The sequence below is a fragment of the Ciconia boyciana genome, chromosome 16 (genome assembly GCF_034638445.1).
Source record: "Ciconia boyciana chromosome 16, ASM3463844v1, whole genome shotgun sequence".
Taxonomy (NCBI): domain Eukaryota; kingdom Metazoa; phylum Chordata; class Aves; order Ciconiiformes; family Ciconiidae; genus Ciconia; species Ciconia boyciana.
The window spans coordinates 8395722-8420980 of record NC_132949.1 but is presented as its reverse complement, the minus strand read 5'-3'; the positions used below and the strand labels follow the sequence as shown (position 1 = coordinate 8420980).

Here is a 25259-nt window from a genome sequence, read left to right as displayed (position 1 = left end):
CAACCCGGGACGCGGCGGGCGGCGGCTTCCGGCCGGCGGGACTACAACTCCCAGAGGCGCCCCGCGGCGGCGCGGTCCGCACTTCCTGCCGCGCGGGGGACGACGGGACTCGTAGTGCGAGGGGGGGGCAGCGCGCCAGGGCGCCCCCCGGCGGCGGGGCGGGATCGCGCCCGCTGCGAGGCCTCATCGCCGGGGCCGGCCCCGAGGAAGGGCCTGAGGCTGGGGCGGGCACCGAGCCCCGGGGATGGCGCGGCCCGTTCAGCCCAGCCCCTCCAGGCAGGCGAGGGGGCCGGGAGGCCTGGAAGAGGATGGGGAGTTATTTGTGGCAGGCGGCCTCACTTCCTTCCTTCCCCTCCTTCCCTCCGCCTCAGGGACTGAAGATGGAAGCTGGAGCACGGCGTCCCAGCCAAAGGGTTATTTTAGTGTTGGCATCTCTCCTCGCTCCGCGGCCTTCCCCACCCACGGGACAACGCCATCCAGGAAGTGCCCGGGAATAGCACTGCAGTCCTGAGGAGGAGGAGGAGGAGGAGGAGGAGGAAGGCCCAGCGAGCCGTGTGGAGAACATACCTGTGAGTAGGTGACACCACAGGCCCCTGGATGCTGGGTCATCAGAAGATTGCACAGGCTCCCTGTCCTACCCTGGGAGAAAATCACCCCCCGAAGGAGCCCTGTCCAAGGAAATGGCTGAATTCCCATGCAAAAAGCTTCCTCTGTAAATTAACTTCTCTCCCGGGGGAGGAAATGATACGAGCTTCTTTTAATAGGACTTTGATCTCTTGGGCTCCACACAGAACCGCTTCCCTCACTGGGATCCTCCAGCTGTGTAGTAAAGGGCAGCAAGGATTTATAAGGCAAACACCTTTTTTTAACTCTGCCAGCACGTGCGGGGTGAACGATGTTAATAATAAACTTTTGGGCCTGGTCTGCGTGCTGCCTGTGCAGCTGTTTTGGGGAGGGAAATAACTTTTTGAATTCTCATTTACACTGATTCAGCATCTACTGCGGGCATTTGACTGGGGTAATTTAATAGCTTATTCCCCTGCATTTGGAGGAGTAAGTCATAGGATATCAATACCTCCTTACTCACCTAACAGCCCTCCACGGGAGGCTGGAGTCCTATAATTATGCAGCTCCTGGTCAAGTAGGCCAACTTTGCATAAGTCAATACGTGTGGAGGTATTTCAGTTAATATCTACATATACATGTACACGTAATATCTACATATACCTATACATCCATCATAGCATCACTGTCACTGAAGAACCCACAGGAAAAAACCTTCAATTATCGACGAATCACACTGAAAACACCATCAACGTGCACTTCGTGCACAGGGATCCAGAAACCACAGACTTGACTCCTTGTTCACTGATGTTTAATTGACAATCTGGTGCTGACACCATTTCCTCTTCCAGTTCGCTTTTGTTTCACAGTCGGGACAACTCACCGCACGCTCTGCCAAGCAATAGAGAAATGTTTAGGACACGCCAGCTATGTGTGCCTGGGGTGCATTCACCTCCATCTCTGCACGGTTCCTTGTTAACGTGCGCTCGTTTGCTCTCTCCAGCTCTGGCATGTTACACCTTTCCCTCAGCTTGTTTCATCCAAGAGGATGCACAGCTCTTCTCTGGTCTTGAAGAGAACAAAAAATCAAAAGTATCTCTAAAATTAGAAGCGTAAGCAGCCACCACTACAAAACCATGGGAAAGGAAATATCGAAGGAGCCTCTCAAGTCCTGGTAACAAACACTAAGCACTGGTCTCCTGGCATTAGCGACAGTGGAGTACACTCTTAAAAATAACAAATTTAAAGTATATGCTGTTATCATCAGAACAGGTTTCTAGATTTCTTCTTCCTAAGCGTGAACAACTCAGATGAAAGGGGAATTCTTTGCTTCGAAATTTCCAAAACATGTACAATGCAAATGATTGTTTACCTACACCTTCCAAGTCACTCTATTGATACGCAGCTTTTTGTCTCTGATAATTAACATTTTCCTTTACAAGAAAGAAAATTAACCTGAAAATGAGGACCAGAGGCAGGGGAGATGCGCAGGAGACGACATCCCTCCGGCAGCCCCGGCCCTGGCACACGTGACGGTCCTGTCGCACCATATTGGCGTGCGTTTGCTTGACTTACCCGAGCAGGCGGAGAAGCAAGAGACACGCTCCCTACGTGCCGAGCTCCTGCACCGCGGCAATCCTCGCTCTGTCCGCCGCGCCGGGTGTTGGCCCGAGAGACTTACGCATTTGGGGAGGATGCAAAACCTCATGCAAAGTCTGCGTGATTACAGCTGTGCTCCAGTTTGCGGAGCTCATGGATACCTTTAGGAGCGGTGGTTTAAGCAGGCATCTGTGTTCACTATATATTCTGTGCGCTACAACTGCGGGGCATTTGGGACCTGTTCTTCCTGATCGAGGTACCCTTCCCATGGGGGCAGGGACCTGCCTCCGCTCCCAGCAGTCACTACAAATACCATGAAATAGTAATACATAGCAAGGTATAACTTAAGGCAGCAACTTCCCCCAAAAGACAGTCTCTTTTTTTAATTGCTATTTATCTTCCCAGATGCTACCGACAGGGAACATGGCTTTCTACTTGCAATCAAACTTTGCAATTCGCTTTAGCGTTGGGAGTTCGAAGGCAACCTACAAAGTCAGCGGGATCTGGGGAACGGAGGCGCAGAGGGGTGCAGCCTCAACCCCTGCGTGCTCCCAGGCTGGCTCCCGGGCGGGCGCACGGCCCGTGGTGGCCTTCCCAGGGCCAAGGGTCAGGCTCTTCCCGACTTTTGGGGGGTCGCAGACCAGCAGGGCTGCCCAGTCCGAAACCGAGTCCCGTGACGAGCGCTCCTAGGCCGCCGCAATGATAAAACCAGGCAACAGATGCCGGAGGTGCCGCCGGAGCCCGCTCCCTCGCGAGGGGCTTCCCTCGTCCCCGCCGACACTCGCGAGCGCGGGCGGGGAGGACGCGGGCCCCGAGCGAGCCACCGCCAAGCCGGAGGCTCCCGCGCCTCGCCCGAGGGCCGCCGCTCCCCGCGGCCTGCGCGCTGCGGCTCCCGCGGGAGGTGGAGGCGGAGGCGGTGGGGGGGGCCCCGCCGCCCCCCCCGGGCGGCCCCGCGGCCTGGCCCGGCCCTCGCCGCTCGCAGCCCCCCGCCAGGCGCCTCCGCACCACATGCCAGGAAAGGCGCTTTCGGGCGGGGGTGGGGGGGCGGGCCGGGAGGCGGCGGGGGCCGCCGGGGCCGGGCGGGGGGTGCCCGGGGGAGCCCGCCGCCCCGCCGCGCCCCGCCGCCGCTCGCCCCGCTCCTATTGACTTCCCATTGTGGAGCTTTGCAACAAAGGGTAGGATCCAAACCGTGCCCCTTTTCGTCCAATCAGCGCGCAGAGCGCCTTCCCGCCGTCGATTGGCCCCTTCTCGGCTCACAATACCCAATCGGACGCCTACTTTAACAACCAATCAGCGGCCGGGCATGCGCCCAATCAGCGCCGAGGAACCGGAGCACGGCCTTTGTGTGTTGTGACGCCACGGCGCCGGCGGAGGTCCCGACCAATGGTACGGCGCGCTGCTTTCAGGCATTGTGAAGTCACCGCGCCGTGTGCCGCCCCCGCTATAAAAGGCGGGTCCCCGCGGCGGGGAGGGCGCAGTGAGGGGGTGGTTGGCTGCCGAGCGGCTCGTGGCAGGAGCAGCGCAGGCTTCGGTGCGCAGCGCTACCGGCACCGGTGCTTCCTTCTTCTCCGAGCGGTGAGTGTAGGGCGTTGGGCGCGTTCCGTGGCGGGTGGCAGTGCTGCGCGGCCGTTGGTGGCCTTGGTTCCTCCTGGAGCCTGGCGGGCAGGCCGGGCCTTGTCTACGTGCCCTGAGTCACGGCCGGTTCCCATCCCCCCCTTCCTCGGGACGGCCCGGGAGGAAGAAGGAGGCGGTGTGACTCAGTGCGCTTCCCCCGGGGAGGGGAGCGGCCGGGCCGCGACGCGAAGCGGGGGTGGAGGGGGAACGGTGACTCCTCCTCCCCCTCCCGGGGGAGGCCGCTGGCCGCCTGCCCGCCTCAGCGGCGGGGGAGGGGGGCAGCTCGCCGACATCTGCCGCTTCTGGGGCTTGAGGGGATTGGACGGGGGCGGTGAGTGGGCACCGCGTCGCCGGGCCCGGCGGGTCGTGCTGCCGCGGGGATGGGGAGAGCTGGGCCCCGTGTCACGCGTGCCTGTCCCCGTAGGTAAGTGAAGAAAAATGGCCCGTACAAAGCAGACCGCCCGCAAGTCCACTGGGGGGAAGGCTCCGCGCAAGCAGCTGGCCACCAAGGCGGCCCGGAAAAGCGCCCCCTCTACTGGCGGCGTCAAGAAGCCTCACCGCTACAGGTAAGGCCGCCGGCACGGCACGGCCCGGCCCGGCGCTGCCGCAGCCCCTGCCCCGGCTCACCCGCTCCCTCCTTACTCCTCCACCCAGGCCGGGCACCGTCGCCCTCCGTGAGATCCGTCGCTACCAGAAGTCCACGGAGCTGCTGATCCGCAAGCTGCCCTTCCAGCGGCTGGTCAGGGAAATCGCCCAAGACTTCAAAACAGACTTGAGGTTCCAGAGTGCAGCCATCGGTGCGCTGCAGGTATTGCTAGCGGCCTGCTGGGCCTCGGCGCTCGCGGTGCTGAGTGTGCTTCGCTGGGGGTTTCTAACGGCATTTCTTCTTGTGCTCTTGAAACAGGAGGCCAGCGAAGCATATCTGGTGGGTCTGTTTGAAGATACAAACCTGTGCGCCATCCATGCCAAGAGAGTCACCATCATGCCCAAAGATATCCAGTTGGCTCGCAGGATACGGGGGGAGAGGGCTTAAGTGAAGGCTGTTTTTATGGTGTTTTGTAGTAAATTCTGTAAAATACTTTGGTTTTAATTTGTGACTTTTTTGTAAGAAATTGTTTATAATATGTTGCATTTGTACTTAAGTCATTCCATCTTTCACTCAGGATGAATGCTAAAAGTGACTGTTCACATAAACCTCAGTGATGTGAGCCTTGTTGCTCAGGAGTGACAAGTTGCTAATATGCAGAAGGGATGGGTGATCTTTCTTGCTTCTCATGCATGTTTCTGTATGTTAATGACTTGTTGGGTAGCTAAACTTGTAAGGTACTAGAATTGATATAAATGTGTACAGGGTCCTTTTGCAATAAAACTGGTTATGACTTGATCCAAGTGTTTAACAATTGGGGCTGTTAGTCTGACCATACATCACTGTGACCAAATGTGGACTTTTTCAGAGGGTGAAACTACAAGTCTTAACCACAGTGTAACTTACAGTTTCCTAAAAACGTAAACCTGGCAGCTATAGAATACACTATGTGCATTTATAATAGCTATTTTATATATTGTAGTGTCAACATTTTTAAATTAAATGTTTTACATTCACATGTGAGGAGTCTTTGTCATTTGGTTTGTATGGGCTTGAAGAAGCTTCCTCCTCCTGGCTCCAGTAGGTTAGCAGTAGATGTCTGTAAGCCTGGACTGCTGCTGTGGCAACTTCATTTTGTCTGTCAACAGAATGGATAACTTGCCCTGGGCACCCTCAGGTTTTTGGAGGCTTTCTGTAGTTTGAGTCATTGCTCTTGGCCCCTGAGCAGAGCTGAGCCCTGCAGTTGGGGTAGAGGAGGAACAGCCTGACTGACAGGCCTAGGCTAGGCTCTTGGGTTTTTTTTCCTTAAAACTTAACTGCTTATCAGTGTCAGCTGTTCAGGCACAACTCTTGAACTAAGCTTTTTTTTCCTTCTCCTTTCCAGTAGATGCAGGGGAAGTTTATTTTGAAGTAGTGTGACTGGTCTGCCTGAAGCAAAACCACCAGCTTGTTCCCTGAGCAGTGTCGTGGTGTGGGGTGTGTGGCTGCAGCCTGCGAGTTTCTGTGTGATCTGGCAGCATGACTAAGTCCCAGTTAATAACAGCAGCCAGTGCAGGGTGGTATGCAAGTGGAAAAGCTCATTATACAACCTGAGAGCATACTGGAAGGAGTGCTCAATAAGGTTCACATTTCCCACCTAAGCTTTTTTGATGAAACAGGATTATACTCAAACCTTCACTTCAGAATAGCTCTTTAGGCTCTGCTAAGACAGGTCTGGCTTTCTCAGCAGTGCCTCTGGGAACAGCCATACCTTGTTAGGTTGTGGTAGAGGAAAGCTGCTCAGACTACATCTGAAACACAGGTAATTAACATTTAAATTGAATTGCCAGGCTGGCTCTCCTCAGCTCTTAAAGAACAGGTTGCACTAGTAAGGCTAGAGGCAGCACAGAAAAGTAGCACAGGGAAGTAGTTCAGCTAGCTCATCTTGATTTATTTCAATGAGATTACAAGTGCCATGCCGGACGTGGCGTTTCAGGTGGAAGAGCAGCCATAGTTTATAGCAGAGAGCAAGCGACACTGGCTGGCTGCGTGATTGTTTACAGACTGGATGTGTTTACAGCGCTTCCTTCCACAAGGACGGCCTGAAAGCAGTTTGAAAACCATCCTGACTCTGCTCCTGGGAGTCAGGGCCTGCATCGCTTGGGGTGCTGCCGGACAGCCGTGTCGCAGGCGAAGGCTGGGCCAGCAGCGCCCAGGGGAGCTCGGGGCTGGAGCCAGGGCTCTCCCTTATCAGACAAACCACTCCGTGTGCTTAAATCCTGCAGCTGGAGGAAGAGGCGCTCCTTACCAGGCGCTCTTACACAACTTCCTCAACGCCCTTTCCTGTGCTGCTCCAAGCGTGCTTGGAACGAACACAGCCCCTGGTTAATATCATCATCATATCTGTCGCACAGCTGCTAAAAATGCATTCTAAAATGATCCAAGATTAGGTTTTAAACAAGTATTTTCCTCACTGCTAAACCTGTAGGGAAAAAATATTTCCTTGCATCTACATTGTAAACTTAATTGCTTTAAAGGGCTGGATCAAAGTTAAGCACCGTCTCGGCAACTTCAGTTGATGCTAAGTGATCTCGGGTAGCTCACCCAGGCAGGTCTGGCCTGGGGGTACAGCCTGTCGAGGGGACATCTGGCAGGGATGTCCCCACAAGAAACCTGAGGGTCCTCGGTGGCCCAGGAGCCATGTAATTTGGGCTGCACCACGCAGCTTGCATTTAGGCAGGTTAAAAGTAAGAATTCCAAGTGATGGGATTTATGAATGTTTGAATTGGTGCTAAACTGCAGTAGCAGGCTGGGCTCCTGCAGGAAAAGTATGTTTTAAAATACCATCCCTCGAAAACAATGTTTCCTCCAAGTTCTTAGTGGAAACAATGAACCATCTGGGTATGCTAGAAGCTGTTTCTTAAAATAAAATCATTGTCTAGCAGTTCTTAAAAAAAGAAAAACCAACACAAAAAGCAAACCCACCAGCAAACTCTCTCAAAGTATCCATTCACAGTAACCTCAACAGACAGACATTCAGTTAGGTCTTGCATGTGGTGGACCAAAATAACAATTCTTGGTATTCCATGATCTCGTTGTGATGATATCTGAAGACATAAACCTTTGCCTTACCGATTCTCCTGATGATTTCCTCGCATTCTTGCTCAGAACTCGATGCAAACACCAGGCAGTCGAACGTGCTCCCATCAGGGCTCTCTGGGGAAGCGCTAAAAATGGAAACACGTACATTAGCTGGCAGAGAGAGTGGCTCTGAAAGCCCAGCCCTGGCTTGACACTGCACCAGAGACCCCGCAGCTGGTCTGGACATTGCTTGTTTATTTTCCAAGACCCGCATCCCTCTACATCCCCCTTCCCAGGGCCCACAGGCAACACTTACGCCACACAGAAGGCAAATAAATTGCTGCTGTCCACGCAGCGTCCCACGCAGGAGATCGTGGGGTAGGGGTAGCGGCACAGGAGCTGCACAGGGGACAGGAGGGAGATGGCATTGGGGGCTGCAGTCAGTCCCTGTCGTCCCCGTTCCTGGTTTAAACTGGCTCCACGACCCCTCCAGCCGGGCTCCCCACACCGCGAGATCGGCAGCCTCAGCAGTCACCAGTTTTTTCCTGTAACCGCTCTCACCCAGACCTTGGGTGTTCCTCACTCACCTTGGAAGAAGTCTTCTCCTGTACGAGGACTTCTGCTTCCTTCACATCAAATAAAACCTCCTGAATGGGGGATGGAGGGGAAAGAAGCCCCGATCATCACAGCGTCTGAGCTCTATTTTTAATAAGACACTTACAAGAGAGAGATTATTCAAAAGCAGAGGTAATGAAGCACAGTCAAGCACAGCTTTTTCCAAGGCGTTTTCTGCGTGCTGCCCTTTTTGTCACCACCCAGTGCTCTCGCACTTAAATCTTTTCACAAGCCACCCCCTGAAGGCTCAGGTAACAGTGATCTGAGCCCTAAAGCACCCCTGGAACCAGGCTCAGCCTCCGCACAGTTTTCCAAGTGCTCTCCTGCAGGTGGTTGTATATTTTTTTTTTCTTAATGCACTTTCCTATCCTGGCTGCAGAGATGTTTTTAACCAGAAAAAAAAAACAAAACCACCCACAGGGGTGGGGGGCATCAAAGACTCAGCCAGGCCAAATGAACCTGGAGTCAGCAAGAAAAAATATCCCCGGGCAGAGACCGTATTTCCCTGCAGTTTTCTCACCAAGCCCTTCCCGGGATGCCCTCAGCCCTTGTCGCTCACCTGCGCTGCCAAGTGCCTCTCCAGCACGGCGGGGATGGCCCAGTCCAGCACCTCTTTGCCACCGTACTGAAACGGAGCGGGAAGGAGGGAATAACCCACGGGCATGTGAAAAGAAACCCAGAAGAGACAATTTGCCTCTAGGCATGTCTCTGCCCCATCGCCTCACCTTCCCAATGCCGGTCCGGCCCAGGTACCGCAGGTTGTAGAGCAGCCTGGGGAGAAAAGGGCTCAGGGGCATCAGAGCAAGGACCCCACACATCCTCCTGCTGCTCTTTGCAGGGGAAGATGCCCACAGCCCCCCACCGCCCCCAGGCCAGGGGGGCAGATTTGGCCCCACAGCCCTGAGTGGAGACCAGGGATAGTGTGGGCACGGGGCTGCCCTGACACCAGGACCCCCAGCCCAGCCCGGGGGCTCCCCACGGTGCTGGACCTACCTGCCCCCCTGCAGCCTCTGTGGCTCCTCCTCGCCCCTGTGCCGGGGGCCGTGCTGGGGCTGGAAGCGGGGCTCCTTCTCCTTCAGGATCTTCAGGTAGGGCTGCAGCAGCTCGTAGACCCTCCCGTCATGCCATCGCCACCGCAGCAGGCGGAAGCTGAGCGGTTGTCCCTTCAGCTTCTGCAGCACAGCCCCGGCCTGGAGGGAGGGTGGGGGCAGCAGAGGGGAGGACGGGGGGCAGCAGAGGGGGAGATACGCCAGCCCTCCGTGCCCACCCACCTGCCCACTGTAGGCGTTTCTCAGCGAGCAGCCATTGATCTCGTCAAGGATGTCGCCAGCCAGCACCACCTCATCCACCTCTGCCTGACTCTTGGGGAGCACCTCAGTGACAAAGACTCGGCCGTCCACGTACCTGGGGGTGCAGCCAAGTCCCGGCTCAGCCCTGGGGACCCAGCCTGGTTCCCCCAGCCATTTTGTACCATCAGCGATGTTTCACTGATACACGGAAGCAGGGAAAAGCCACCCCACGGAGAGCAGATACCGGCAAGGCTGAGCCGATGGGGAGAAAAGAACCCGAGACAGCCTCAGTGCTCTCAACGGGGTATTTATCTCCTTTTTTTTGGGGGGGGGGGGGGTGTTGAGTGCCATGGTGTCCAGATCCCACTGGAGATCAGAGAGGAGGATCAAGGGCTCCTACCTGAGCACCATCCCCAGCGCTCGGCATGGGACCGTCTCGTAAGTGATGCACTCCTGGAAGAGAGCGGCCAGTGGCAGTGGCCCTGGCAATGGCCACAGGATGCCCATGGAGCGTGACCAGGATGAGGGGGAGGATGGGGACTCCTTGCCCTGGATCATTTCGGGCATTGATCCCAAACCAGGGCTTTGGGAGCCCAGGGAGAGGCCGGTCCCCAGCGACCCAGGACCCAGGCTGGGCTGGGACCATCAGTGGCCGCTTATCCCTGTCCTCTGGGATTCGCCTGTGCCCAGACCCTGGAGGGACAAACCTGCTAGATGGATGGGATGGCGAAGCAGCAGGTGAACCCTTAACTCAGCAATGAGCCCTCCTCTCTTGCCCTATGCGTCCCCACGCAGCTGGGGGAGTGCTGCCACCCCTCCCCAAAGCCGCTGCCATTTGCGGCAGCACTTACTGTCACATCGTGTTAGCTGGGGACCCAAAACGCAGCCAGTTTGGCCAGGAGCGCTTGCTGTTAGAAATGCCCGAAAGCCAGTGGGATCCCAGCCTCCGCAGCAGCGCTGCAGCTCGGTGCATACCATAACCAGCCCCAAAGCCGCCTTGAGCTTTTTTGGGGATTCTTTTGGGTTAAAAAGGCAGTGGAGGGATGCTCTTTATTTTTAAAAGACATCAAGGCATCCCTGCTGTTCTCAATAAATGCACCGGTATTTCACTGAGCAAAACCAAGAGCAAAACCAACTGACGTGTAATCTGTGTCAGCCCAGGGAAATAGGGATTTTTTGGCAAGAAATCAGGGAAGGGAGCATGGGAAAACTTCGTTTATGTCAGCAATTTAGGCCTGGGTACTACTCTCGCTTGTTTTACTCCCAGGAATGCTGGGATCTGCTCCTGCAGGCACCTGGCAGGATCTGACCTTGGTGGCAGAGGCGGCTCTGCTCGTGCTGGTGAACCTGAGCCAATTCACCCCTGGCTGCAGTTGGGCAGAGAGTTGTGTGGCAATCCCTCCCCACCAAATCATTCCTTATCTTCCTCATTTCACTTTTCAGCAAGGGCCAGGCAGCAGAAGGACAGCTCTGGGGAGAGACAAGCTCTTACCGGCAGCAGCCAGCTTTCGTCCAAGAAGCTGCAATTCTGCAAACAAAGGAGCGTCAGCGCCATCAGTCCCAGCGAGGAAGGGGCCAGGGCCCCACGTTGGCAGCTGTGTGCTGGCCACCACCCCACTGATTCGTCACCGTACCTGCAGGTCCAGGGAGAAATCCATCTCTGTCACCACCAGCAGCAGCGAGAGGAAAGGCTCTGCAGAGGGATGGGATTGGAGAGGCAGCATCACCGCCGGGTTCCCAGCAGCCACAGCCTTGCAGGGATGTGGCAGAGGTCCGAATAAAGCCATTTTTGGTGTAACTAATGACCCCTGGGGAGCAAGGCCCTGAGAGCATCCCAGCACTGCGGCACCCAGGCTGCTGCTGGAGGCTCATCCTGGGCTCCTGCTGATGGCACAGGGAGAGAAGCGCTGTGGCTCGACGCCCGATTTCCCCAAATTCAGACCAAGGCTTGCCGCAAACACTGCTGAGGAGCAACTTCTCTCCATTTCTCCCCCTAAATGCAAAGCAAAACTGCCCAGGCTCTCCTGCATGAGCCTTGCAATTACACTGACAGAGATCTGCAATCTGCTCGTGCACCAGCAGTGCGGATGATTTACAAGCCATCTAGGTACAGGTTTAACACGGGGTTATTTATGATAATCAAAAGATTAAAGGCTTTCACCCTGGCCTGGCCCCCCCAAGGAGCATAGCTGCAGATGGAGTGGTGCAGCCTGTCAAGGCAACGCAGCCATTCACCGCCCCGAATCCCCCGTGTGACCCCTCACGCGGGACCGCAGCCTGGGCCCAGCCACCAAGGGCTGCCCTCGAAGCCAGACTGCTGGGTCTGCTTAAACCAGCATTCTTGGTACAAAGAAGTAACACAAAGAAGACACTTCAGAAGCAATTTTCCTATCCCATGACACTAAAACCAACCTTAGATAGACTCAAACCATGTTTAAATATTTACACCTCTTTTTCCATAACTGCAGCAGCATATTTAGGTTTTGCTGCTAAGTTTGGCTTGGAAAAATCACAGTGGACTATTTTTCTCCCTCCCACAGCAGCGCAGTGCCGTAATGCCTGCGACAGCCACCCTGGGGCAGGTTACATCCCGCCTCGGAGGAGCCGCTGTCTCACCCAGGAGGTCTTCATTGCCGAGGATGGAGCTCACCGGATCATAAAACTGAAACACAGAAAAACACCACCATTACGCCACCGTTCTGCTGCTCGTTGCCCACAGGTAGTGGCTCCCGCCATGTGCTGCACCTCCAGGAGCCGGGGGGTCCGCGCCAGCTGCTGCACGGCCGCTGCCAGCACCTTCCCCTGCAGAGCCAAGCGCAGAAAGTACCGCCCGCGGCCCTGCACCGTCCGCGCCTTCTCACAGCTGCCTGCTTTCTGGATGCTGATGGAGAGAGGGGTCGGCCTGTTTGGGGAGAGGGGAAGCAGCTTGGGGCTGAAACTTTGGTGGTGCATGGGAGCATCCTCCCTGCACCTGGGGTCTTTGGGATAAGCACATCACGGCAGACGCTGCCAAGGCTCAGATTTTCATCCCCAGGCTGGCTCGGGGCTGCTCACCTGCCACCATCCCCCGTGGGAAGCTGCTCCAGCCAGTGCCAGTAATCCCGTCTCCTGAAGCCCCAGGCTGGCTCTGCGGGAGAAAGGGAGCGCGAGGCCCCTTGCCACGGGCACTGGGACGCTGCCACCCCCTGCCTGGGCACGAAGGACCACTCACGTCGGAGCCCCTTGCGCAGGATGCTCTCCAGCAGCTGGCAGAAGGAGGTGAGGTGCGGTGAGGCATCCGTGCAGGGCCCCCCGCCCTCCCGCAGCCGCAGCACCCCACCTGCGGTGGGGGAAACATCAGCACCCACGGGTGCCCTAGCTGAGGCGGGGAGGGGGCACTCATGGGAACAGCTCTGTGCACAGCCCCAGGGTGGGTCGCTGGTGCTGCGGGAGGTGCCGACGCCCTGGCGGGATGCGACCCACGCCGGCTGCCTGCAGCCGCACCGGGCAGAAATTCAGGTAAACTTCCTCAAAGCCACGGCCAGGTGCGGCAGCGCGGGTGCAAACACCCGGCCGGGCAGCGGGGCTGGCCCTGCCACGGCGGCCCCCGGCCCGGGGAGCCCCCGCCCGGCCCGGCCCGGCCCGGCCCCACCGTCGGTCCGGCCAAACCGGTGCCGGTGCGCAGCGAGGGGCCGGGCCCCCGAGCGAGGGCTGCCGGAGGAAGCGGGTACCGGCCCCTGGGGGGGCCACGCTCACCTTTAAGGGCGCTCAGCAGCGGCTCCTTCCCGGCCATGGGCTCGTCCCCCCGCCCGGGCGGTCCCGCGGCGGCGGCTGCGGCCGGGCGGGAACCGGGAACCGGGAACGGGCCCCGCCCCGGGAGCGGAGCGGCGCGGAGCAGCCCGGCCCCGCGGGGGGGTGAACCCTCCCGGCGCACACCCCCCCGCCTCTGCCGCTGCGGGCGGGCTGGCCGCGGGCACGGAGCGACTGCCATCGCCGTATGGGCACACACGTACATACACACACCTCCACTTACGTATACAGTTATGGCACATCGGCATGTATAGACCTATGTGTATGTAAATATGTAAATATGTAAAAAGCATAGGCAGGCACTGGCATATATAGGGGTAACACAGATATTGGCACATATATACATATATATCTATAAATACATACATTGGCATACGTATCGGCATAAAACGCATATATAACAGAGGCACCGGTGCATCTATATCCCTGTGTATCTGTCCATATGTTAGGACAACGCAGGCACCAGGATACGGATATGGGCATAGACAGATGTACTAAAAAGTCCCAGGTACTGGCACCGCCATAGGTACACACAGGTGTGTGTATAGGTGTGACTCTCGCCCTGCCTATAGGGATGCACGCGCGCGAACAGCGTGCCCGAGGCCGCAGCCAGGGGCGCGCACGGCCCGTGGGAAGGGGCTGCGTGGGCCGGGAAGGGTCCCCCCAGCTCCGCCGGGGCCCCGCAGGGCCGCGGGTTCGAGCCCGGCCGCCGGCGGCGTGGGGCGGTGCGGGACCGGGGGCGGTCCGGGGCGGAGCGGAGCGGCCATGGCGGAGGCGGTGGCGGAGCCCGGGTCGGCCCCGCTGCTGGCGGTCGCTCGGCGGGCGCACGGAGCAGCTTTCGGGGGGGCGGCGGTGCTGGCGGCGTGGGCCCCCGGCCGGGTCAACCTCATCGGCGAGCACACCGACTACAACGGCGGCTTCGTGCTGCCCATGGTAAGGGCCGTGCTCCGCCGCTCCGGCCCCGTGATCGCTCGGTGTCACCCTTCCGGGTCCTCCCTGCAGCCTCCGGGGGTCCCCGGCCGCCGTCTCCCCCCGCCTGCCCCAGGATGTCCCCCCCGGGATCCCCCCCGCCCAGGACCTTTCGGGATGCCCCGGGATCCCCCTACCGCGCCCGGAACCGCCGGAGCTCGGAGCAGGACCCGGAGCATCGGGGGCAGCACCCCGCAGACCGGCTCCTAACTCACTGCAAGGGGGATGTGATTCCCCCTCCCCGACCACCTCTTCGAGGGGCTGAAGCCTCTTTTCTGCAAGCCCGCCAAACAATTTTCTGTTCCTGGAGAGCGATGTTTTGGTGGCAGAGATGGCTCAAAGCAGCTGGGGCTTCCTGCCCTCCTTCGGCTCGGCTGGGAAGCCCCTGCTCAGTCCTAAATCAAACGTACAGCTAATTATTTTGAGGCAGAGGAGCGTGGGAGCAGGTCAGCTGAATTCCCCCACAGGCAAAAAAACTTCCCGAAGCCTCTCACGGCCTTGTTGTGGGTTTCCACTCCCCCAGAGCTCAGCAGCCAGCACCCCGGCACTGAGCTCGGGTGGTCGCTCACAACATTTCAGTGCTAAGACTGACCCTGTGTGGCATTAAATAGCCAGAAAGTTTAATGCTATGACAAGCTGGAGTGTGTGGCAGGCTCTTTGTGGGCAGAGTTAAGGGTAACGTGTTGGGTGCTGCCAGCTGTGGGCTGAAGCAGCCACAGCTGTCCACTGCCACCAGTGGGGATGCTCGAAGGGATGCTGCAGCGTCTAAGCCCACCTTCCCCCCCTCCAGGCCCTGCAGCTGGGGACAGTGCTGGTGGGATCCCTCACACAGGACGGGACCATCTCCATCCTCACCACCTCAGCGGAGGCGGACGAGCCCCACAGGGTGCAGTTCCCGGCTCCCTGCCAAGGCAGCCCTCTGAGCCCAGGGCAGCCTCGCTGGGCCAACTACATCAAGGGCGTCATCCAGCACTACCGGGGTAAGGCCCAGGCTGCCGGGCAGATTAGAGCCCCCTCACGCAGGGCTGGTGCTTGGTGCCTGGCTTTTGGTGTGCTCCAAGGGCTCTTCCAGTGCCGGTGCAATCCTGCAGCTGCTCCTGGGGCCAAGCTCCAGCAGAGACGCTTTCAGCTGCAAAGACCCCTGTGTTTGGGGTGCGGGGTGGATGCCTGGGTCACACTCTGCCATGGATCACCCTGCGTTTTAAAATGGGATATCGGACAGGGGCTCCTCTCCATCAGTTCCCCATGAGCTGTGGGGCAGGGCAGCCCCCAGCCCTGCCAGGGACTCACGGCCCCCCTCCTCCTTTCTGTTCCCGCAGGTGGTCCCGTACCGGGCTTCAGCGCCGTGATAGCCAGTGACATCCCCCTGGGCGGGGGCCTCTCCAGCTCAGCCGCTCTGGAGGTGGCTACTTACACCTTCCTCCAGCAGCTCTGCCCTGGTAAGGCAGCAGCTGGTCCTGGCCCCTGGTGCCTCCGTTCCCAGGTGGGAGCTGGGATGAGGGGGATGCTCTTAACAGGATCCCGCAGCCCTTGGGGAAATGCCACTGTGGGGTGTGTCACACCCCCACCCACAGCCGGAGCTGTCACGGCTGTGACTGCAGGGCTCCTCTGGCTCACCCAGCCTGACCTGCCTATGCCTCCAAAGCTCATGGACCACCCCTGGGGCTGGCCGGGGGGATTAGAGGATGTTCCCTTGGGAGCATCTTCTCCCCACCCTCATGTCCCCAAAAATGGAGAGATCTGAGACACCAGTGTCAAATTATCGCATCCAGCTGGATCCGGGGACCCACGCTGGCACAAATGCCGTGCGCTGGTGCAGCAGCAAGCACCTGCAGCTGATGCTTTAGCAAAACCCCATTCCATGGGAAAGCAACCCTTTACCTTCATGTTTGCTGCCCCTGCTCCAGGGCAAGGGGCAAAGGTCCCAGAGCTGCTAACCTGCGTCTGTCTGCTCTGGCACAGATGATGGTGATTTGGTAGCCAAGGCGCTGGCGTGCCAGAAAGCGGAGCACACGTTTGCCGGTATGCCCTGCGGGATCATGGACCAGTTCATATCCGTGATGGGCAAGGAAGGCCATGCGCTGCTCATTGACTGCAGGTCAGGGCCAAGCGCTGAGCTCACTGCGCTGTGCCCCCCTTCTTGGGCGGGTGGGGACGACCTGGTCCTGTGGCCATGAAATAAATGCAGGATTGTGGGGAGTGGTTAACCCCTGAACCCAGCCCAAAATCTCATCAGGGGGCTGGGGCTCCCTGCGTTTTAATTCCTGTGTCTTGATTCCTCCTCCTGCATCCTTGCTGCTACTTGCCTGGGTTGTCTTTCCTGCAAAGTTGTTATGGTCTATTATGGGACTAATAATTGGGAGGGAGTGAAATGCTCGAGTGAAATCCTAAACCACTTGGACTCTGCCTCTGCGGAGGCAGGAGCTGCCTGCCACGTGGCCTCACCGAGATGGCTGAGGGCTGGAACAGGCAGGGGGGACAGGCATATGGTCCACACTGAGCTCTCGCTACAGGTCCCTGGAGACTGTCCTCATCCCGCTGACTGATGCCAGCTTGGCTGTCCTCATTACCAACTCCAACGTGCGGCACACGCTGACGGGCAGCGAGTATCCCACGCGTAGGCGGCAGTGTGAGGAGGCAGCAGCGGCGCTCGGCAAGGCCAGCCTGCGAGATGCCACCATGGCCGAGCTGGAAGGTGGGGATGGTCCCTCTCTTGGCTCTGGCCACTCCTCGGGGTAGCAGGAGCTTGGTGCCCCATGGTGTGGGCTGAGACCATGGGACAGCACCTGGGATGGGTGGGTGGGAGCACACACCAGGATGGGAGTGTGCCGCACGTAGGGAAGCTCTGGCACAGCATGGTTGCAGGATGCGGCCTTGCTTGCCCCCAGCAGCATCCCGCAGACCTGAGCGGCTTTGCTGCAGGGGCATGCATGTCTCTGCAGTGGCCAGGAGCCAGATGGGCGAGGAGGTGTACCGGCGGGCCAGGCACGTCATCAGCGAGATAGCACGGACAGCCCAAGCAGCGCAAGCACTGCAGGACAGGGACTACAAGACATTTGGGAGGCTGATGGTGGAGAGTCACAACTCCCTCAGGTGAGGATGTACCAACCCTGGGGCAGGGCAGGCTGCCGTGGGTCCTTGTGGGGTTCCCTTGCCCGTGGGTGCAGCACTAGAGGCAGCCAGAGCTGTGTCCTGCACCATGTCTCTCAAGCCTCAGCCTGCCAGGGAGTTTTAGGAAAAGCCCCACAGGCTTCTGTGCCAGGGGGTGTTGGGACGAGGCAGCCGGTCACGTACATTACAGACGTGCTGCTTACAGCAGTGCCCAGCGGGTCCCCAATGCTCGCAGCTTCGCTCACGTATATGTGCACTTAAGGCAGTGTGCTGGTATTGGCTAGGGTAGAGTTAATTTTCTTCATAGTAGCTAGTATGGGGCTATATTTTGGATTTGTGCTGAAAACAGTGCTGATAACACAGGGATGTCTTAGTTACTGCTGAGCAGTGCTTACACAGAGTCAAGGCCTTTGCTGCTTCTCACCCCACCCCACCAGCGAGTGGGCTGGGGGTGCACAAGAAGCTGGGAGGGGACACAGCCGGGACAGCTGACCCCAACCGACCAAAGGGCTATTCCATACCATATGGTGTCCTGCCCAGCATATAAAGCTGGGGTAAGAGGAAGGAAGGGGGGGAACGTTCAGAGTGATGGCATTTGTCTTCCCGAGTAACCATTACATGTGATGGAGCCCTGCTTTCCTGGAGATGGCTGAACACCTGCCTGCCCATGGGAAGGAGTGAATGAATTCCTTATGTTGCTTTGCTTGCGCTCGCGGCTTTTGCTTTACCTATTAAACTGTCTTCATCTCAACTCACGAGTTTTCTCACTTTTACCCTCTGATTCTCTCCCCCATCCCACTGGGGAGGGAGGGTGAGCAAGCAGCTGTGTGGTGTTTAGCTGCCTGCCGCATTAAACCACAACAGTCTTTTTGGCACCCAACGTGGGGCATGAAGGGTTGAGATAATGACCAATCTGACCAGACCGTGTTAAAACAAATTTGTTATGAGCATTCATTATATTAGTTTAGTAGTTGCTGGTCACAATGTTGATTTATTTGCTCTCAAAGTTGTTGTATTTCTTCTCAGAGTTGTGTTATGTACCACCTTACTTGCTGTTTATAAGTACTTGCTGTTTGCTGTTTATCAGTATTTATGTGCTGTTTATCACCTCTGGGAGTTGGATTAAGGTTATCGCTTTGCTGTACTGTGTAACACTGGTTTATGGTATGATCAAATTATTGGTCATGACACCAATCTGGTATTTGTACTCAGCATTGCCATCACCTCTGTACTTCGGGAGCCATCTATTGGAAACTATTAATAATTACACTTTTTACTTTTTCCCCTTGGAGAGCCAGCCTATGGGGGAGACACCTTCCTCCATCTTTCCCTTCTTCTTCAGGCTAGTTACAACAGCTCTTGAGAATTTTGAATATCCTTGGGATGTTCAAACCAGCATGTTCCTGTTGCTATGTCTCCTGAGTGTGGTTCAGGTCTTGTTTAGGGTTAAACAACTATTTAAGAATACCGTCCAGTGATCTACCCCCATGACAGGCACTGTGGCTACTCCAACACCTGCGAGAGGCACTGCAGCTGAACCAGAGGACCAACCCGTGCCGGTATCAGTCGCCCCTATACACAAGAAACTCAGCTCGTTTAGTAAGGGATGAAGATGAACCAGGGCCATCACGAGAACAGGAGGAGGAAGAGGCAGAACCCATAAATGAGATAGTCACCACCCAATCCCTGTCCCTGGGTGAGCTGTGAGATATGCGAGAAGATTTCGGCTGTTGTCCAGGCAAGCACATGGTCACCTGGCTGCTACGATGCTGGGATAACAGGGCCAGTAGCCTGGAATTAGAGGGTAAGGAAGCCAAGCAGCTGGGATCTCTTTCTAGGGAAGGGGGCATTGACAAAGAGATTGGAAAAGGGGCACAAGCCCTCAGCCTCTGGAGGTGACTCCTGTCAGGTGTGAAGGAAAGGTATCCCTTCAAGGAAGATGTTATATGTCACCCAGGCAAGTGGACCACCATGGAGAGAGGTATCCAGTACCTGAGGGAATTAGCCGTGCTGGAGGTGGTTTATGGTGACCTGGAAAACAAGCAGTTATCCAAAGGTCCAGATGAAGTCAGGCGCACATGACCCATGTGGCGGCAGTTTGTACAGAGCGCACCAGCATTGGATGCCAACTCATTGGCAGTAATGACTTGGAAAGACGGAGAGGGACCAACGGTCGATGAATTGGCTGACCAACTCTAGCAATACAAAGAATGTCTCTCTTCCTCCCTATGGGCCTACGTCTTGGCTGTGGAAAAACTGTCTGAAAAACTGTCCCAGGAGTTCCAGCAACTCAAAGAGGATATGTCCTGCTCCCCACCTCTACGGACCAGTGTCTCAGCCATTAGGAGTCAGCGTTCCTCTGGTCAAGAGAGAAGATATAGTGGATGCACACCACGGGCCACCCTGTGGTTTTACCTGCGTGACTACGGAGAGGACACGAGGAGGTGGGATGGAAAATCTACCTTGACCCTAGAGGCGCGGGTATGTGAGTTGCAAGGAAAAACAATCACACAAGGCGTTTCTTCCAGGAAAACTGCTGCTCCAGTTTCCAGGGGACGGTTCCCCAGACAGGGTAAAAGGGCTGATCTTACTCCTGATTTTAATGAAGGAAGTCCTGACTTGTATTTACAAGAAGTGGGGAGCGAATACTGTGACCAGGACTAGAGGGGCCCTGCCTCCAGCCAGGCAGAGGAAAGGGACAACTGGGTTTACTGGACTGCTTGGATTCAATGGCCTGGCACATCAGACCCACAGGAGTACAAGGCTCTAGTAGACACCGGTGCACAGTGTACCCTAATGCCATCAAGCTATACAGGGGGAGAACCCATCTGTATTTCTGGAGTGACGGGGGAAGTGCTGCTGTGCCGGACGTGCTAGAACTTCAATACAAACTGGAGTCAAAGGCAGCCAAGTGCTATGCCACAACTGATATCACTAATGCATTTTTCTCAATCCCTTTGGCAGCAGAGCGCAGGCCACAGTTTGCTTTTCCGTGGAGGGGTGTTCAGTACACCTGGAACTGACTGCCCCAGGGGTGGAAACACAGCCCTACCATTTGCCACGGACTGATACAGATGGCACTGGAACAGGGTGAAGCTCTGGAACACCTGCAGTACATTGATGACATCATTGTATGGGGCAACACAGCACAAGAAGTTTTTGAGAAAGGGAAGAAAATAGTCCAAATCCTTCTGAAGGCTGGTTGTGCCATAAAACAAAGTAAGGTCAAGGGACCTGCACTGGAGATCCAGTTTTAGGAATAAAATGGCAAGATGGATGTCGTCAGATCCCAATGGATGTGATCAACAAAGTAACAGCCATGTCTCCACCAACTAGCAAAAAGGAAACACAAGCTTTCTTAGGCGTTGTGGGTTTTTAGAGAATGCATATTCCAAATTACAGTCTGATCGCAAGCCTTCTCTATCAAGTGACCTGGAAGAAGAACGATTTCAAATGGGGCCCTGAGCAATGACAAGCCTTTGAACAAATTAAACGGGAGATAGTTCACACAGTAGCCCTTGGGCCAGTCCAGGCAGGAAAAGCTGTAAAAAATATGCTCTACACTGCAGCCGGGGAGAATGGCCCTACCTGGAGCCTCTGGCAGAAAGCACCAGGGGAGATTCAAGGTCGACCCTTAGGGTTTTGGAGTTGGGGATACAGAGGATCTGAGGCCCGCTATACTCCAACTGAAAAAGATACATTGGCAGCATATGAAGGGGTTCGAGCTGCTTCAGAAGTGGTTGGTACTGAAGCACAGCTCCTCCTGGCACCCCGACTGCCAGTGCTGGGCTGGATGTTCAAAGGGAGGGTCCCCTCTACACATCATGGAACTGATGCTACGTGGAGTAAGTGGGTTGCACTGATCACACAACAGGCTCGAACAGGAAACCCCAATTGCCCAGGAATCTTGGAAGTGATCATGGACTGGCCAGAAGGCAAAGATTTTGGAATATCGCCAGAGGAGGAGGTGACGTGTGCTGAGGAGGCCCCACTGTATAATAAACTGCCAGAAAATGAGAAGCGATATGCCCTGTTCACTGATGGGTCCCATTGTGTTGTGGGAAAGCATCAGAGGTGGAAGGCTGCTGTATGGAAGGCTATGTCCTATACGACAATTTGCAGAAACTGCTGAAGGAGAAGGTGAATCAAGTCAGTTTGCAGAGGTGAAAGCCATCCAGCTGGCTTTAAATATTGCTGAATGAGAAAAATGGCCAGTACTTTATCTCTATACTGATTCATGGATGGTGGCAAATGCCCTGTGGGGGTGGTTGCAGCAATGGAAGCAGAGCAACTGGCAGAGCAGAGGTAAACCCGTCCTGGGCTGCTGCATTGTGGCAATATATTGCTGCCTGGATAGAGAACCTGGTTGTAAAGTATGTCACGTAGATGCTCAGGTACCCAAGAGCTGGGCCACTGAAGAACATCAAAACAACCAGCAGCTGGATCAGGCTGCTGAGATTGAAGTGGCTCAGGTAGATCTGGACTGGCAACATAAGGGTGAATTATTTATCGCTTGGTGGGCCCATGACACCTCAGGCCATCAAGGAAGAGATGCAACATATAGATGGGCTCGTGATCGAGGGGTGGACTTGACATGGACACTATTGCACAGGTTATCCATGAATGTGAAACATACGCTGCAATCAAGCAAGCCAAGTGGTTAAAACCTCTCTGGTACAGAGGACAAGGGCTGAACTAGAAATACGGGGAGGCCTGGCAGATCGATTATATCACACTCCCACAAACCCGCCAAGGCAAGCGCCATGTGCTTACAATGGTGGAAGCAACCACCAGATGGCTGGAAACACATCCTGTGCCCCATGCCACCGCCTGGAACACTATCCTGGGCCTTGAAAAGCAAGTCCTATGGTGACACGGCACCCCAGAAAGAATTGAGTCAGACAATGGGACTCATTTCTGAAACAACCTCATAGACACCTGGGCCAAAGAGCACGGCATTGAGTGGGTATATCACATCCCCTGTCATGCACCAGCCTCTGGGAAAATAGAAGGATACAATGGACTGTTAAAGACTACACTGCAAGCAGCGGGTGCTGGGACGTTCAAACATTGGGATACACATTTAGCAAAGGCCACCTGGTTAGTCAACACTAGGGGATCTGCCAATTGAGCTGGCCCTGCCCAATCAAAACTATTACGCACTGTTGAAGGAGATAAAGTCCCCGTAGTGCACATAAAAAATATGCTGGGGAAGACAGTCTGGGTTATTCCTGCCTTGGGCAAAGGCAAACCCATCCGTGGGACTGCTTTTGCTCAAAGACCTTGGTGGATGATGTGGGTGGATGAGGAAGTCCAATGTGTACCTCAAGGGGATTTGATTTTGGGTGAAAATAGCCAGTGAACTGAATGGTATGATGTTAATTGCACTTTGATGAAACCAAGCAAAGTGCAGCGACACTGGAACCAGAACTGGCTTCAGCATGCAACAGTCCAACACCACACACCATCTCTCCTGCCCTGAAGGACTGTTATGACAGATGGAGCCCAAAAGCACGGACTAAATGAACTCAATGGACATTTGTGGACATTTATGGACATTTTACAGACACTTCACAGAGGTGGGCCATAGACTAAGGGAATGATATCTGTGTATTGTATCAAAGGATGGGAAGGGAGGTGATGGTTAATGAGGAGGTGTTGGATAGTGTGGGACCTGAGCATGACATAAACAGTATGGAGTAAAGGGTGGAGAATGTGCTGGTTTTGGCTGGGGTAGAGTTAATTTTCTTCATAGTAGTTAGTATGGGACTATGTTTTGGATTTGTGCTGAAAACAGTGCTGATAACACAGGGATGTCTTAGTTACTGCTGAGCAGTGCTTACACAGAGTCAAGGCCTTTGCTGCTTCTCATCCCACCCCACCAGCGAGTGGGCTGGGGGTGCACAAGGAGCTGGGAGGGGACACAGCCGGGACAGCTGACCCCAGCTGACCAAAGCGATATTCCATACCATAGGACATCATGCTCAGCATATAAAGCTGGGGGAAGAGGAAGGAAGGGGGGGACATTTGGAGTGATGGCGTCTGTCTTCCCAAGTAACCATTACACGTGATGGAGCCCTGCTTTTCTGGAGATGGCTGAACACCTGCCTGCCCATGGGAAGGAGTGAATGAATTCCTTGTTTTGCTTTGCTTGCGCTTGTGGCTTTTGCTTTACCTATTAAACTGTCTTCATCTCAACTCACAAGTTTTCTCACTGTTACGCTTCTGATTCTCCCCCCCATCCCACTGGGGAAGGAGGGTGAGCAAGCAGCTGTGTGGTGCTTAGTTGTTGTCTGGGGTTAAACCACGACAGGCAGAGAGCTGGACTGGGATCTGCAGCATCCTGCATAGCTGCAGTTTGCTACAGCAATGGATGCACCAAGATGTGTGTTTCAGCTCTTCGTGGTGCAGGGGCTATGGCCAGGGTGCAGGACAGGGCTGACCATGGATCTCCTCTCTCCAGGGATGACTATGAAGTGAGCTGCCCGGAGCTGGATGAGCTGGTAGCAGCAGCCCTGGAGGTTGATGGGATTTACGGCAGCAGGATGACTGGGGGAGGCTTTGGAGGCTGCACGGTGACGCTGCTGGAGGCTGGGGCTGCAGAGAGAGCCCAGCACCACATCCAGGTATGCGGCAGAAAAGTGCCAGGAGATTGACTTAAAGATCCCAAGGAAACACTCAGGGGCATGGCCTGGGGACGCCGTTGAAGCTGCGCTCCTGAGGCACTTGGGGTTGTATCCAGTGCCACGCAGGGATAACCCCATGTCTGTTGATACTACTAAGCTCTTGCAGGCAGTTCAGCACCATGCTGGTCGCAGAGCACTGCCCAGGGACCTTACTGCATTGAGAAAGTGAGCGAAAAGGTACCAGGTGAGCTTCAGGAAGGCTAAATCTATCTAAGGAAAAGTAATCCAAGCCAAGCTTAGGCAATGCTGAGCTTAACGCTGGCAGTTACAGCTCAGGAAAGACCTGAGTTCCATCATCAATGTTCTCTAAATCAGCAGCTCAGCATGCACTGGTAGCTGAAGACACCAGCAAAATGGGGGTGTCAGGAGACGGGGGCTGCGAATGAGGTAGCGCTTCATTTTGCTGCTATATGAGATCATGGTGCACCCTGTAAATAGTGCGGGGGATAAAGAAGGGGCAGAGGAAGGTGTCTGAAATGAGGAGAGACTGAAAGAGCTGTGCCTCTGCCCTCTGATCAGAAGCTGGGAGAGAGGGAACATGACCAGGAGTTACAAAACAGCAAAGGGGGTAGATAGGGTGAGTGTGGAACTGAACCTCAGATCCTCCAAAATAAGATCCAGCAACCACTGGATCAGTTAGGAGAAAAACAGAGCTGAGGAACCACTGTACAGAGCTGGCGGTGAGTTTTCTGCTGTTGCCAGAGGCTGTGGAGGTCAGCAGCATCAGCAGCGTCAAAAAGGGGTTGGAAAAAGTCACGGAGAGCAGTCCATAAGGGGCTGCTGAAGGATCAGCTTGGGGATGTGTTGATAGCCTTCCTGCCCCGTGCTGTGGATGGACCAAGGGACCCCAGGCAGTTGCCAGGACAGCATACTGTCCCCAAAAAGCATCTCATGTAGCCACTGTTGGAGCGGTGGCTGGGCCAGACGCACGGCTGGGCTGACCGGCAGGGCCTTTCTCCCCCTGGCTCTGGCATCGCCCAGCCCAGCCTCTTGCTGTGGTGTGGTACGGCCCCGGAGCACCAGCACTTACTGCTCCTCTTGTCTCCTAGGAGAAATACAGCGGCACAGCCACCTTCTACCTCACCAAACCCTCTGGAGGGGCAAAGGTGCTACCCCTGTAGAGGAGCGACCACCTCGCCTGGGCTGGGATCACCTCTTTCCAAGAGGCAGCTGCTTTCCTCGCTTCGCAAAGGAATCAATTTGTCTGTCTGCATCATTTGCCTAATAAATGCAAACCATTTGCACAGTCGTTCTGCATCCACCAGAGCCGAGCTCTGACACCAAAGTCACCAGGAGACTGGTTTAACTCCAGTTTGCGCTGGTGTAACAAGCCATTACCAGGGACACGGGGTCCAGTAGTGCCTCTGGAGCTGCAGT

At 55.8% G+C, this 25259-nt stretch overlaps 2 protein-coding genes across 2 annotated transcripts; both read left to right on the top strand.

Annotated features, from left to right (window-relative positions):
• The first annotated feature begins 3582 nt into the window (after positions 1–3582).
• On the top strand, positions 3583–5161 carry H3-3B (H3.3 histone B). The gene is made up of 4 exons (XM_072881437.1): positions 3583–3738; positions 4202–4343; positions 4432–4585; positions 4682–5161. Exons 2-4 carry the CDS (start codon positions 4216–4218, stop codon positions 4808–4810), a joined length of 411 nt encoding a protein of 136 aa, XP_072737538.1. The 5' UTR covers positions 3583–3738; positions 4202–4215; the 3' UTR covers positions 4811–5161.
• Positions 5162–13867: 8706 nt separating this feature from the next.
• On the top strand, positions 13868–25126 carry GALK1 (galactokinase 1). The gene is made up of 8 exons (XM_072881009.1): positions 13868–14049; positions 14876–15065; positions 15405–15524; positions 16048–16183; positions 16599–16780; positions 17028–17178; positions 23660–23822; positions 24932–25126. Exons 1-8 carry the CDS (start codon positions 13882–13884, stop codon positions 25001–25003), a joined length of 1182 nt encoding a protein of 393 aa, XP_072737110.1. The 5' UTR covers positions 13868–13881; the 3' UTR covers positions 25004–25126.
• The last annotated feature ends 133 nt before the right edge of the window (positions 25127–25259 follow it).